Here is a 14,624-nt window from a genome sequence, read left to right as displayed (position 1 = left end):
TTAGTCGAAAAAACAAATATTGTGGTGTTTGTTGTTCTTCTTCTTTTTCCTCTTTTTTTATTTTTTATTAACTTGCCATTACCACCTCCAACTGTATGGTGTTTACGATGGGAGAAAGAGCTCTGAGGCATTCAGCTCTGGCTTGTTGAAATTCTATGGTTATAGTGCCCCTTAGTGGGTTAGAGCTGCTAATAAGCTGCTTATTCACGTGGTGATCGCGGTGGTAGAAAGTCCATTCTGAATGGATACCCACTGTATATTCACCCTAAGACTGCAATAAGACTCTCTACAGAGATTTTGAATGTATAAATGGAATGTGTTTGTGTGCATGCAGCACTGTATTTATTAACATCTAGCTGAGATGACTGTAATACACCTCACATTTCTGTTTATATATATATATATATATATATATATATATACTGTATGCATATATTGAACTGTAATGGGAGAGGGTCTGTTTACCAGTATCATGTGTCCAGTGGAGATGTCCATGTTGGTTTGTGTTGGCTCTTCACTCCAGGAGGATGTGCTGCTGCGGGTGGAAGGACTCTGCATTGGTCCATCACTAAACTGTGATGACACACTGTTAATGCGTGACATGTGCGACCGGTGGAACACCTGATCTGATCGCTCTCCACGCTCTGATGTCTGCACCACCATGTGTTGGCGACAGAGATCCTATCGAGGGAGAGGACAAACATTAGTCTTATCTGTTAATACATTATCTAGTGCAACTCATTTAGCAATTCTAAACATTAAAATGATTGATGAGACAAGCCCAGAGCATTGTTATGCTTAAAAGCATTATAAGAGGCATTTACAATAGAAAACTTTGTGTTCATGTACATGTCTGAACTTGTATATGCCTGTTACAATAAAAACACACTGATATTGCATCAGGATCCTTTTTTTATTTTACAAAATATACTTGAGATGCAATATAAGACATGGGATTTCATTTGTCTCCACTTTGCACAAGATGCCTGTGAGATAACTGGTTACTTCTGCATTTTAAAATGGGTTCAAGATACAGTCAACAACATGTTACATCACTGTCTGCTCAAGAAGATTAGCAGACAGTGGGAAGATTAAGAATTATTAGTATGTGACAGTATGGTACTATAATGTTCACCCCAACAGCTGAAATCTATTATCTGCAAAAACTCACCCACCCATCAGTTAAAAAAATAAATACTAATGCTAACAGTCATATTTAACAGCAGGCTCATAGATAAAGTCTCACTCTCAAAAATATTGAAACATAAACAAACATACTATTCACTTATAATTTGACAGTAGTGTATATATTGTTCCCCGTCTTTCACTCACTCGACGTTGTGTCGATGAGTTGACACTAGGGGTCGCTCCTACAGAGCACAGACATCTGTGATCTTGAGAAAAGGCCAATGAGAATAGGCGTGTGGAATTTGCATGCCACTCCCCCGGACATATGGGTATAAAAGGAGTGACGCTCGGCGACCGACTTCGCCCTCCGGCAATGACGGTCACGGCGCAGGCTCTCGTGCAGGAGATGTACACCTTGGTGATCCAGAAGTGCCACCTCTGGCTCAACCTGATCGAGTCACGAGAGGCTGACAAGGTATGTTTCCTTGACGCCCCCATCTCCCAGGTTGTGCTGTTTGGCGACACCATTGGAGACTTCGCCCAGCAGTTCTCAACGGTGAGGAAGCAGACGGCGGCTATACAGCACATCCTGCCCAGGCGGAGCCACAGACCCCGCACCCTGTCTGCTCGTCGCCTAACGCGTCCCCATGCGGTGCCAGCACCAACACCAGCCCCACCACAGCCCGCCCCTCGGGGCCGGCCCCAACGTGGAGCTAACCGCAGGACGGCGACGCCCCCAGCCTCACGGCCGGCCACCAAGAACCCCAAGAAGGCTTTGAAGCTCCCATGAGACAGGCAGCCCCGGGACTCAGGAAACTGCACTACGGGAGCTGGTAAGCAGACCACCTCCTCCCCCGACAGAGGGGCGGGTGGAGAATCCTTATTTCCTTTTGAATTTTATTTCGCCGCACACCAACGAGCTGCGGTACCCACATTTAAAAAAAAGAGCAGTTTCCTCAGCCCCCGGGCTCTATTTCCGGTCTCCCCGGCCGTCTTTATCACGACCGCCAGCCACCGGTTCTCTTTGGCAGGTACAGCGCCCTGGAACCGGACCTCCCGCTTCCACGTGCCCAGCCGTGGCACACCCCCGCACCCGAGCCGATGGTCTCCGCTGGCCACAAGGACGAAATTCTTCCTCCCCCGTCCCAGGCTGTTCCAGGAGTAGTCACAAGGAGCCAGGTAATTGCTTCGCTGTCCCTAGACTCAGCACCCCGGGCTCTGCCCTGTCGCTAGTCCCCGCCTTGGGGGCGTCGCTCACGCTCCCCAACCCGTCGCATTGGCTGATCAGGACCATCTGACTCGGCTATGCGATTCAGTTCACCAGGCGCCCACCCAGGTTCAACGGCGTCCGCTCCACCACAGTGAGAGGTGAGAATGCCGCTGCCTTGCGTGCGGAAATCACCTCACTTCTACGGAAGGGCACGATAGAGCCTGTCCCTCCAGCCGAGATGAAGAAGGGGTTTTATAGCCCCTCCTTCGTCGTACCCAAAAAAGGCGGCGGGTTGCAGCCAATCCTCGACCTGCCAGTTCTGAACCGGGCATTGCACAGACTCCCGTTCAAGATGCTCAAGCAGAAACGCATTCTAGCGAGCATCCGGCATCTGGATTGGTTCGTGGCGGTAGACCTGAAGGACGTGTACTTTCATGTCTCGATCCTTTCTCGACACAGACCCTTTCTCCGGTTTGCATATCGAGGGTCAGGCATATCAGTACAAAGTTCCCCCCTTCGGCCTGTCCCTGTCCCTTCGCGCCTTCATGAAGGTCGCAGAGGCAGCCCTTGCCCCACTGAGGGAAGCGGGCGTCCGCATCCTCAACTATCTCGACGACTGGCTAATCTTAGCTCACTCGCGAGACAGGTTGTGTGCTCACAGGGACCTGGTGCTCAGGCACCTCAGCCACTTGGGGCTTCGGGTCAGTTGGTAAAAGAGCAAGCTCGTCCCAGTTCAGAGCATCTCTTTTCTCGGTATGGAGTTGGACTCGGTCTCAATGATGGCACGTCTCACCAGCGAGTGTGCACAGTCAGTGCTGAGTTGTCTGCATACGTTCAGATGGAACACCTTGGTCCCACAGGAATCCTTTCAGAGGCTCCTGGGGCATATGGCTTCCTCAGCGACGGTCACGCCACTTGGGTTGATGCATATGAGACCACTCCAACACTGGCTACAGACCCAAGTCGAGAGACAAGCATGGCGCCACGGCACACACCGCGTCCTCATCACGCAGGCTTGTTGCCGCTCTCTCAGCCCCTGGTCAGATCTAGCCTTCTTATGGGCACTCAGTCACCGGCTCTTGGACTGGCCCGTGACTGCGTTGGCACATCAACTGCCTTGAGTTGTTGGCAGTACTACTTGCCCTGAGGAGGCTTTTGCCATTGATCTGGGGCAAGCACGTGTTGCTCCAGATGGACAACGCAGCCGTGGCGGCGTATATCAACCGCCAAGGTGGTCTGCACCCTCACCGCATGTCATATATTGCCTGCCATCTCCTCCTTTGGAGTCAGCACCGACTCAATTTGCTGCGAGCCACTCACATCCCAGGCTACCTCAACAGCACAGCAGACGTGCTGTCGCGGCAGGTTACATCCAGGGGAGAGTGGAGGCTTCACCCCTAGGTGGTTCAGCTGATCTGGAGTCAATTCGGCCAAGCGCAGGTAGACCTGTTCGCTTCTCAAGAATCCTCCCATTGCCCACTGTGGAACTCTCTGACCAAGGCTCCCCTCGGCACAGATGCCTTGACACACAGCTGACCCCCTGGGCTTCGCAAGTATGCGTTTCCCCCAGTGAGCCTACTTGCACAGATGTTGTGCAAAGTCAGGGAGTACGGGGAGCAGGTCCTCTAAGTGGCCCCCCTCACGACAGCCCCCCCGGCGAATTCCCCTGAGGAAGGACCTTCTTTCTCAGGGACGGGGCACCATCTGGCACCCGTGACCAGACCTCTGGAATCTCCATGTCTGGCCCTTGGACAGGACGTGGTAGCGAACTGTGCGAAGAGTTTGGTCCGGCTTACTCTCACGTCATCCTGAGACCCTGACCGGGCTACATGCCCAAGGTTCCCACGACCCCTTTTAGGGATCAGGTGGTGAACCTGCAAGCGCTGCCCCAGGAGGCAGACCCAGCCTTGGCATTGCTGTGTCCGGAGCGTGCTCATCGCATCTAATTGGACTGTACGCAGAGCTTTAGAAGCTCCGAGCAGCTCTTTGTTTGCTTCGGCTGACGGCGGAAGGGAAGCGCTGTCTCCAAAAAGAGGATCGCCCACTGGGTCGTCGATGCCATCACAGTGGCATACCACGGCCAGCACGTCCGACCCCCCGCTGGCCTACGAGCCCATTCTACCAGGGGCGTTGCGGCTTCTTGGGCATTGTCCTACGGCGCCTCTCTAGCAGACATATTTAGAGCCGCATGTTGGGCAACACCTAACACCTTTGTGAGGTTCTATAACCACCGGGTTGAGCCATCACCAGGCCCCCGTACTGGGGTAAGTGCTCCACATGTGCTGGTTGCAACCCTGTGTGATGTATATTCCGAAAAATGGTTTCCCTGCCGGTAAACCGCGTCTTCCTTGGACAGAGGGCCCTCTGCCCTTGGTCGCCGTGTTTGTAGAACTCCTGCCCCCTTGGGTAGGATCTACCACGACCCTGCTCCACATGATGTGCTTCCGCTCCTAACCGGTAAGACCGTGTGTGTATTCCACCTAAAATCCCCCCTCCCCTCTCGGGGCCAGGTGTAGCCTCTGTGGTGTCCTCCTCTTTGGAGGGACACCCCCCAGCTTGGACCATATATTTGGCCCCCAGCCGAACATTTCTGTTCCTTTTACAGGGAAGAGCAATAGAGAGAAGGCCCCGGCTGGGCCAGCCAGTCCTTATACTTCTGAGCAGTTAGCCATTCCCCTAGGTGCATGGGACCGCTTCATGCCTGCCAGTGTTATGCGACGGCTTGCTGCGCTGGCTATGAGGCACACAGAGGTCTGCCCATCTTGCACCGCCAGTCTGCAACTCGGTTCAGCTCTTGTGCCGTTTTCCATGGGGACCCCTAGTGTCAACTCATCGACACAACGTTGAGTGTGTGACAGACGGGGAATGTCTCGGTTACTGATGTAACCTCCGTTCCCTGATGGAGGGAACGAGACATTGTGTCCCTCCGGCCACAACACTGAACCAACTGCTGAAAGCGCTGGGTCTTTGGCTCGGCTCCTCAGGGCGATACCTGATGTAGATGTGCAGCGTCACTCCTTTTATACCCATATGTCCGGGGGGAGTGGCATGCAATTTCCACAATTTTCTCAAGATCAGCGATGTCTGGGCTCCGCAGGAGCGACCCCTAGTGTCAACTCATCGACACAACGTCTCGTTCCCTCCATCAGGGAACGGAGGTTATGTCAGTAACCGAGAAGTTAACTAAAACTAAAATTAAATCTAAATGAAACATTTTCGTTAATTGAAATAAGAATACAAATATTCCATTGGGAAAACTGAATACATTACACTAAAATACATTTTCATGAAACTAACCTAATTAAAATAAAAAGATAAATTACTTATATATTTAGTTTTTGATACATAGAAGGCCTATATTATAACCTTAATGACATGCCTTTTTAAGTATGACAATGACACAAGATTTTTCAAATTGTTGAAAAAATTTCAATTTCATTAAACATATTTAAAGATATAAGGTATGTAAACATTTTTATCAGTTAAGTCATTAATTTTAGCAGCCCTAAAAAACTGAAATAAAACGTTATACTGAAAAACTAAACTTAAACTAACAGAGTGCAAACTATTGAAAACTAAACTAAATTGAAAGGACAAATTGAAAACAATTTAATTCAAAATTCAAAACTATAATAACTATGGTAACAAACATTGCTTTGAAAACATCATAATCTTACAATGTGTCATAAAAGAGTTTCATAACTGTGACATAACCAGTAGCCACTGTTAGGGATCAGAATAAAGGATACAGAAATCTACACTTTATTAAGCACTGATGGAGTGTTATTATTTAACATTTCCAAATTAGCAATTCATTCAAACAATGGAACTAAACAGAAAATAAAGCTCACACTCATTATCACTGCATGTACTGCTACAAGCATGAGTCTTCTTTTTGCCTGATTACATTTGCTTCAATGACATCACTTCTTTCCCAGCTTGCATCACTATTGAATTCCAAGCTTCTGTTTATGGTTTGTCACTTTCCTCAAATCAAACAAAGAAGTGTCATGAGAAAACAAAAGTGGAAAAAATAGTCCTTCACTGTTTAATAGCTTTGATTATATCTACTGTGTGAAATCTCTCATAATAAAGGTGGCTGTGTCAAGGGGAGAGGTTTTTCAAATCACGTTCACGCATCAGTGACTATGAGGATATCAGATGATTGCATGATTGTACATTCTGGATTCTGAAAATTATCTTTATTTGTTGTGAATAAAAAAGTACATTATGTAGTCACAGAAATACAGGTGTCATTAGATCCCTGCAAACCTGGCTCAACATTTAAGGCACTGCAAGTGATTTTTAATGGAACGCACACAGAAAATGTCCCTACTTTTAAAAAAAACCCCACTTTAATTAAACAATTCTGATTACAAACAAACAAATTATAAGAACTTAAATATAGCCTGAAAAGCATCCAACCATTGTGTTTATTTTCTTACAAATACCTTTTAAACAAATCACAAAAGTTTGTTTGTTACATTTTAGAAGACTTTTTGGAAGCATTAAAAGCTCCAGTTTGAAAGTGAATGCGTTTCGCTTTCGTGCTCAATTGTGATTATTTTTACTTTGATTTTTCCTTCCTTTCATTTTATTTACTCAAAGATGCAACAGACAGTCAATTACTTTTTGAAGCAGATATGAGTCACAACAGTATGACCCCATCTGAGAGCAAATATCCAACAGTAAAAAATGTCTACATAAAAAAAGAGATCAGAGTGAGGCTGACATGCGGGCGGGTCAGTGATGAGGTGTGGAGGGTTGAAGGTGGAAGTTTAGGGCTTTTTACTAATAGAGCATCCCCAGTAAAAAATATATATAAAATAGAGCCCCACACATAGCCATAGACTGAGGTCTAGATTGTTACCCTAATATCAATATCTCTCTTTATGAGTCAGACTGAATTAAGTTAGTGAAACCGTAAATATTGTGCCCACACAAACTGATCATTTCTGTACAAAACAGTCAGCACAAATACATGCATACATTTAGCTCTCTTATAAACACTGATCACTTAGTAGCTAAAGGAAGTCAGTTTATATTTAATCAATCTAAAATTACAAGGAAAAACAGAGATGAAAGTGAGAAAACATTTAATGAGAATTTTTAGTTAGAACTTGTTTTTAAGTGCATATAATATCTCCATGTAGACCTTTCTTGAAGGTAGTGATGGACACTTTACTGGGTAGAGCTTGGAAGTTCATTCCACTATGAAGCCACAGTAAAAGTGAAAGTAATTGTATGACTTTATAAATGAATCTATTGAAAGTAAATAAATGAATGATTAAGTTCTAACAACAAGTAAATTATTAGGTCTTTCAATGTCTAATCCTTTAGAAATAAAATACTTAAGCATTTATAATTGTGCATGGTAACACATAGTCGAACAACTTCCCTAAATTACCGTTGTAGTTTCTATAAAATTGCAACATTATTTTATGAATATGGTTAGAATGTGAGGGAGATAAACAGCATCATGGAATATATTTAGTCTAAAGAACACTAGGAGCATTGAGTTGCTAGGCCTCATAAAACTGATCTATTTCACGTTTAGGCAGTAATGGAAGAGAAAATACAAATTCATAATTTCATTTAAGCAAGTGAGTGGAATAGAAAAATGTCCAAATGTATCTTTGCTACACCATTTCACAATAAGAAAAAAAATATTCGTATAAAATAAGTGAAAAACAACTGTGAAAATGTGTGCGTAAGAGTATACATGTATGCGTTTGCTGAAGAGCAAAAAATACTGGTGTATACTTAACTGGAAGCATCATGGTTTGAGAGGGTGTGTTTTAGAATGAGTGGATGGGTGGTGGTGATGGTGGTATGTGTGCGTGTGTGTGTTGTGATCTGCAACAGATTCATTGCAGCAGAACTGATTCTAATTGCATGTTTCACTTTAAGAGTCCCTGTGTACTAAACTGCATTCATTCCAACTACAGCAGTTGGGAAATCCCTTACAACGACACAGTAAGAGCTGTGCATCTAAGCAACCTGGCAGACCTAAAGGGCCGAGAGCACTCAAAATATACCACAATAAAGCAACATTACATAAAAATACAAAGTAATTAAATGTTTAAATGAAAACATAACAAATGTGTCAGCATATAATATGCAACTGAACCGTTATAATATTGACGAACGCTACTTATTATGCCACACTGATAGGGCCGACAATCATGGAAGGGACTTCTCAACAAAGTGTGAGAGGTTTATTAAATATTGAAGGCAGGGGAGGAAGCCAAGCGCTTGCACGCTGCGATCCAGTCTGGTTGAGTACAGCTGAGCCCAACACAAAATCAATAAGCCTTCACCGCAAGCCCTGCCTCCAGGAGCCGCGAAAGAAAGGTCAGACAACAAACTCATTTCCCTGCTAAAAAGGGCTCTGCCTCAATTAGGATACATATTAAACAATGTTGTCATGCAAGGACATCTGCACTTGCTCCAATGGGTCATAATTAAGGAAAATAAGCTTTAAACGAATCACATTGCCTTTCTGTTAATGAGCTACAGTCATTTTTGAGCAAGTAAGAACCTGGCTTACACCTGGTGATGATTGCATATATAGATACTCTGGAATAGTTTAGTGGATGAGAGTTGAAAATAACATTATAGGAGGACAACTTATTTAACACATCTTAAAAACAGGGATAAGGCTAACAACATTCTGGGAAGCTTTAACTAACACACTAGTATCATGAAGTATTGTCACTCTTATACAAATTTCAAAGAATAGCATGATTGGATGAAATAATCTGCCTGCTCCTACCTGATAGGCTGCTGTGGCATCATGGCCTGTGTCACTTCCCAAACCGGCAAGCTTCTCCTTCAGCTTATGGTGGGAGCGATGGTGTAAGCAGTACAGCATCCCTGACATCCCCAATACCATGACAATAAAAATCATGGAGACCACTACCAGAATGAAAAAGTTGCTTGGCTCCAATTGATTTTGTTTGACCACTGAGATTTGCCTCAATTTGCCCCTCTGGAATTAGAAAAGACAAAAGAGAAAAATCCTGATAAACATTGTGAATTGAAAAAAATATATATTCTGAAAATTATTTATAATTTTGTTTTTATTACACACACACACACACACACACACACACACACACACACACACACACACACACACACACACACACACACACACACACACACACACACACACACACACTCATGTTGTGTTTCCATGTTTTATGGGGACTTTCCATAGACATAATGGTTTTTATACTGTACAAACTTTATATTCTATCCCCTAAACCTAACCCTACCCCTAAACCTAACCCTCACAGAAAACTTTCTGCATTTTTACATTTTCAAAAAACATAATTTAGTATGATTTATAAGCTGTTTTCCTCATGGGGACCGACAAAATGTCCCCACAAGGTCAAAAATTTTGGGTTTTACTATCTTTATGGGGACATTTGGTCCCCACAATGTGATAAATACACGCTCACACATACACACACACACACACACACACACACACACACACACACACACACAGAGATAAGTATGTCATTAGCCATTAGACGCCAACAAACTGACCACAACATAATCTTGAGTTGGCGGAAGCTAACAATATATTTTTATATAGAATATTCAAACAGTCCAAGATTCATATGTGTTATTATCCAGCCTGCATTCAGATATACACAAACAGTACATACACTTCAGGCTGACACTCGGGAAGTGAAAGCCCACTCCCCTCATGTCTTGGCAGGTTGAAGCATGCCACCACAGAGCAATTAGGGCCGGGCCTCACTGTACCAGCTTGTTGCTAATAGCCTCCAAGTCTTGGGTTTGGTCAGGATGGGGGAATTGGCTCAGACCTCCAAGTTAATAAAGCGAGAGAGGGGTTAAGCTGAGGGGGAGTACCAAAAAAGGTCCAAGCCCCTTTAACGTTCCAGCGTAGAGGGGGTTGTCAGGCTTGTTAGCCCCACGGGGGGAGGGCTGACAGCCAGGGCTAAGCTACTGTGGGATTGGCGGCGTATTGTTTCCCAATGTCTTGTGAGGCTGAATAGACACAGGCCTTTTGAATGGGGGTTCAGAATTTTGTTTTATTCTGCCTCTATTCGTTTTCAGTGCTATCATACCAACCAAGTGATCAAGACAAGCTGCCATTCCGCGATCAATTCTTCTATTCTGTATTTTAGAATAAACAATTATTTTCTATATTCCTGAATACTGATAATCTGCTTTACATTATTAATTAAGTATGGATGTACTCAAAAGTCTTCTTGAATCCCTACACAACATTTATGACTACTACACTATGCCTTAACAGAAAGCAAATTTATCAAGCAAAAAAGAATCTTGAAATTTGCTACTTGATTTAATCATATTCTGAAATCCCCTATATACTGGTTACATGTTGATAAAAATTGTAGCACCTAATTGTGCGGTTTAGTAGTTTCCAAGGATTAGTTTCTACTCTGATTCTGAGCTTTTGTTGTAGCAAAAATGGTTTGCTTTCTTCCCATCAAACATAGCATGGAGAGTGTGTAGTGAGGAGGACGCATTCAGCTGGAATAGAATGCCCCCTCTCTCTCATTCCCTCCATCCCTCTATAGGCTTAGCGCTCTCAATCAAATTACATGAAAAGATCTCTAACATGAAAAGCTGGTCCCGAAAAGAAAATTGAGCTAGCCTAAATAATGTCTGCAATTAATTATAACTAAGAAGAATACATGCATTAGGCATTTGAGCAAGGGACTGGAAAATGGACAAAAAAGAGGGAAGATATAAAAGATCAATTGAAAAATGTTGTTCTGAGATGACTATCTATTCCCAAATGCAGATCATGCCATATGTGAAAATAATGATCATTGCAAAAATTATATGTAACTGCAATATGTAATTGTGAAGCAAAAAATGAAATAATGGTTTATCTTATTTAGTAAAAAGAAAAAAAGAGAGAGAAAAAATCAGTAAATAAAGGAAAGAAATAATTGTTGAGCACAACTTAAATAATAGTCTATCATGTTCAAAAAAACAAAAACAAAAATAAATAAAAATAAGATATAATAATCAAAAGAGGTACATGCAATGTGTTAGTCTTTTTCTGGCATAATTTACACCACCAGTGACATACCTGCTCTTGAAATGTAATGTAGACTTTATGTAGCATCCTGTACAGTGGAATTACCACATTTTAAATCTCAGAAACAAATAGAAATCAAATAGAGATTTGCCTTCAACAGTCTTCCTTCTAATTTTTTTAAACAATGTGTCACATTCTCTCTTTTTCTTCAACATCTGTTCTTTTAGTGTGACTGATACAAAACCTGCAAAGCTGCACTTTTTGTAAAAGCATAGATGGAAAGAAAAAAATGCAAAAAAAGAAAAAGAAAAAGAGAGAAAAAGATAAAAGAAAGATAGTGAGGGAGAGACTGAGCCCTTTATGCTTTTATGGTTTTGTTCTGTGGGGAATAAAATTGGACTTGCAAATTTCTGATTCACAGAAGCCACTGAAGGAAGACAGTCAGGTTCAATTCAAGCTTTCCCTCAAAAAAGGTTCTTAAATCCTCAAAATAGTGCACAGAATTCTGAGAGCATAAATCTACATCCAAATGGTAATAATTCTACAATTATTCATTTTAGTACAGACAATTACAAAGGTAAAAATAAAACAAAAGAAATGAACTATCAGCTTTCAGTCAGTGAAGCATGTCAGGTAAATTAAATCACATCCATAATGACAGTTTATGAGATAAGAAATACAAAAGCTTTTAATTAGAATAATTAATAAGAGGGGAACAATGAAAAAAGAAAGAAAAGAAAATCAAGAATAAAGGAAACAAAAAAGTAAAATATGTTACAGGATGAAATGTCTTCCTTGATTAATGGGTGTGTTTGCAGAGTTATCAGATATTGCTTATCATCATAGTTTTCAGTTGATTAATCACTTGACTAAAACTTTACAACACTGACAAAATTGTAATCTTTATACATGTATTTAACTTTACTCTTTCTATTTAGCGATAAATCAACAGAAACCTACAGAACATTACACAAAAATCCTGCTTTTAAAGACAAAACCAAATCAACACCTAACACAAAGACCACTGCCCAATGTGCGGCCAAACAAATGTCAGCAACACCAATTAACTTATTTAAGCAATCTATATGTATGGAATAAGACAGTTTCTCCCTCTTACTCTCTTTCTTCTATTGCTCTCAGAAGGACAGAAGACATACAGAAGGATTTGGATATATGAGCACGGACAAAAGGCAGATAGCTTTGGGATGCTCTGGCTTATTTAAATGATTGAGGGAAGGGTTGGGTGGAGGAGACTGTGAAAAGATTGGGTGAAAGGTTGAAACAAGGGCTGCCCAGATATCCTCTTACTTTAACACACAATAATTGCTCGACCTTAAAACAATCCATCCTCGCCAATCCTTGCTCTATATCTTTAAATCTGGGGAAAATATATAGCCTACGCTAAAAGCAGACACATATCAAAAGAACATATTGATACATCAAGCACACGTAAAATAAAAAGCACTCTTCTGTTGTTATAGATTTTTTTCTCCATTAATATTATTATTATTATTATTATTTTTATAAAATATTTCTGTTTAACTAAACAACATTTACATGACTCTATGGTTTCCTGTTGGACTATTAAACATTTACAATTAATTTGCATATCAAGGAACCTATCTAGATTTATTATTAATTTAATTGCACCATACATTTTCCCTTTTATAAGATAGCTTTTGTATTATTGTACATTGTACTTGAAAATATGCATATATATTATACAAAATAATTACGCTAAACAATAAAGCTAAATCCAATATGGATCAAGCACACAATGTAATCTGTAAAAACTGCAATTTGTAACGTCAGAAAAGTTTAAACTACATTAGGATTTTTTTTTATATATATATCAATCATATCACCAGTAACAAAAAATATAATATTAAGAGATCAATAGGCTACAAATAAGTAGGCTATAGTAAATAACCCCCAAATGACGTGGCGGGAAAAGCAAGAGTTATCACTCTATTTATCGATCTACCCACGTATTTTTATATTTTGTTATTATTTTTTTATTTATTCATTTATTTTTCAATACGTCTGCAACATGCGGAAGACCCAGCCTCTGAACACACCGGCTTCAGAGCGATCGATTTCTGTCTTTCCCCAACAGCTAAACATAATGTATCCTTACGATTCCTCCCTCTATAAATGACAAGAAAGGTGTCTGAAATAGCGTGATCTGTACCATTTGCACAGCTTTTACCACTATGCGCATAACTATATTGACTCACGACCCATATCAATTACATAACGATCTGCAAACCATATTACCCATCATATTTCACACAAGGAATGCGCTTATCGTCAGAATCATTCATCACAAGAAACGTTTTAAATGAAAAGCATGATGAAGTGTGTCATGTTACACCCCACCGCCATTTGAGTCTTGCAGGACGGTGTTACTCTCATTATCAGTCCAGATGCATCCGGATGCGCATAAGTTTTAGGTGACGCTTAATGGAGCTTTCATAGCCGTGCGCAGCCTCATTAGCCTACATTTATTTACCGACCATAATACAGTGCATCAACAGACAAGTACAAGTTCACATAGATAGTTACCTAGTCCCATTTTCGGACAGCGATTGTGGGATGCTTTTCTCATCGGGAAGCAAGATCCCGCTCCGCCTTTCCACATCAGATGTCCGCCGTTTGCAGTGCAGCTGCCTAATAAAAGTTTTTAACCTTCCCATTCGCATCCAACTCAACAAAAGACAGCCGCTTTTTGCCGGGGTTTTTTTGTTTTGTTTTTTTACAGAAGCAGCGAAAAAAAAGAGTCTGAAAGAAAAGGACTGAAGCAGAGAGGGAGAAAAAAGCGAGCTAAAACGTCCGCCACATTTCCCAAAGACTTATACGAAGCTGCAGTGGGTTGTCTTGTCCTTTGAATGATCATGTGCGACTGAAAAGCCAGGCTTTTTTCACAGAGCCCCTCCTTATATTCAGCGCGAGTCGAGCCGCTGTCTGTAGCACATGTCATATCTACTGGTTGCTATAGCGACGCCTCCACATGTTGCCTACAGCGCGCGCGGGGAAGAGGACCAGCTTGAATGGACGAAGAGCTTGTCACTCATTCGTTCAACTATTCGGGATTTCTGTGCCTACTGAATTGCTCGCACTTTGATCTTCTCTGTGCGTTCTCCGAAGTCTTTAGCCCATTAAAATAGATAAACAGCATTATAATTCATGATTCTTCTAGTTTTATGTTAGACAGGGCAAGGACACACTTTGTGA

General features: G+C 42.0%; 1 protein-coding gene across 3 annotated transcripts in view; it reads right to left on the bottom strand.

Moving 5' to 3' along the window:
• LOC127627403 (receptor-type tyrosine-protein phosphatase N2-like) overlaps window positions 1-14,624 on the bottom strand; it is a 301,164-nt gene that overhangs the window by 34,087 nt on the left and 252,453 nt on the right. For all 3 annotated transcript variants that reach the window (XM_052103780.1, XM_052103859.1, XM_052103942.1), the window contains 2 exons: window positions 9,114-9,329; window positions 466-681 (listed from right to left, as the gene is read on the bottom strand). In XM_052103780.1, coding sequence (XP_051959740.1) covers window positions 466-681; window positions 9,114-9,329 — 432 coding nt within the window. The remainder of the gene's footprint in view (window positions 1-465; window positions 682-9,113; window positions 9,330-14,624) is intronic.

The sequence above is a fragment of the Xyrauchen texanus genome, chromosome 1, assembly GCF_025860055.1.
Source record: "Xyrauchen texanus isolate HMW12.3.18 chromosome 1, RBS_HiC_50CHRs, whole genome shotgun sequence".
NCBI lineage: Eukaryota > Metazoa > Chordata > Actinopteri > Cypriniformes > Catostomidae > Xyrauchen > Xyrauchen texanus.
This window is presented reverse-complemented; position numbering and strand designations above follow the sequence as displayed.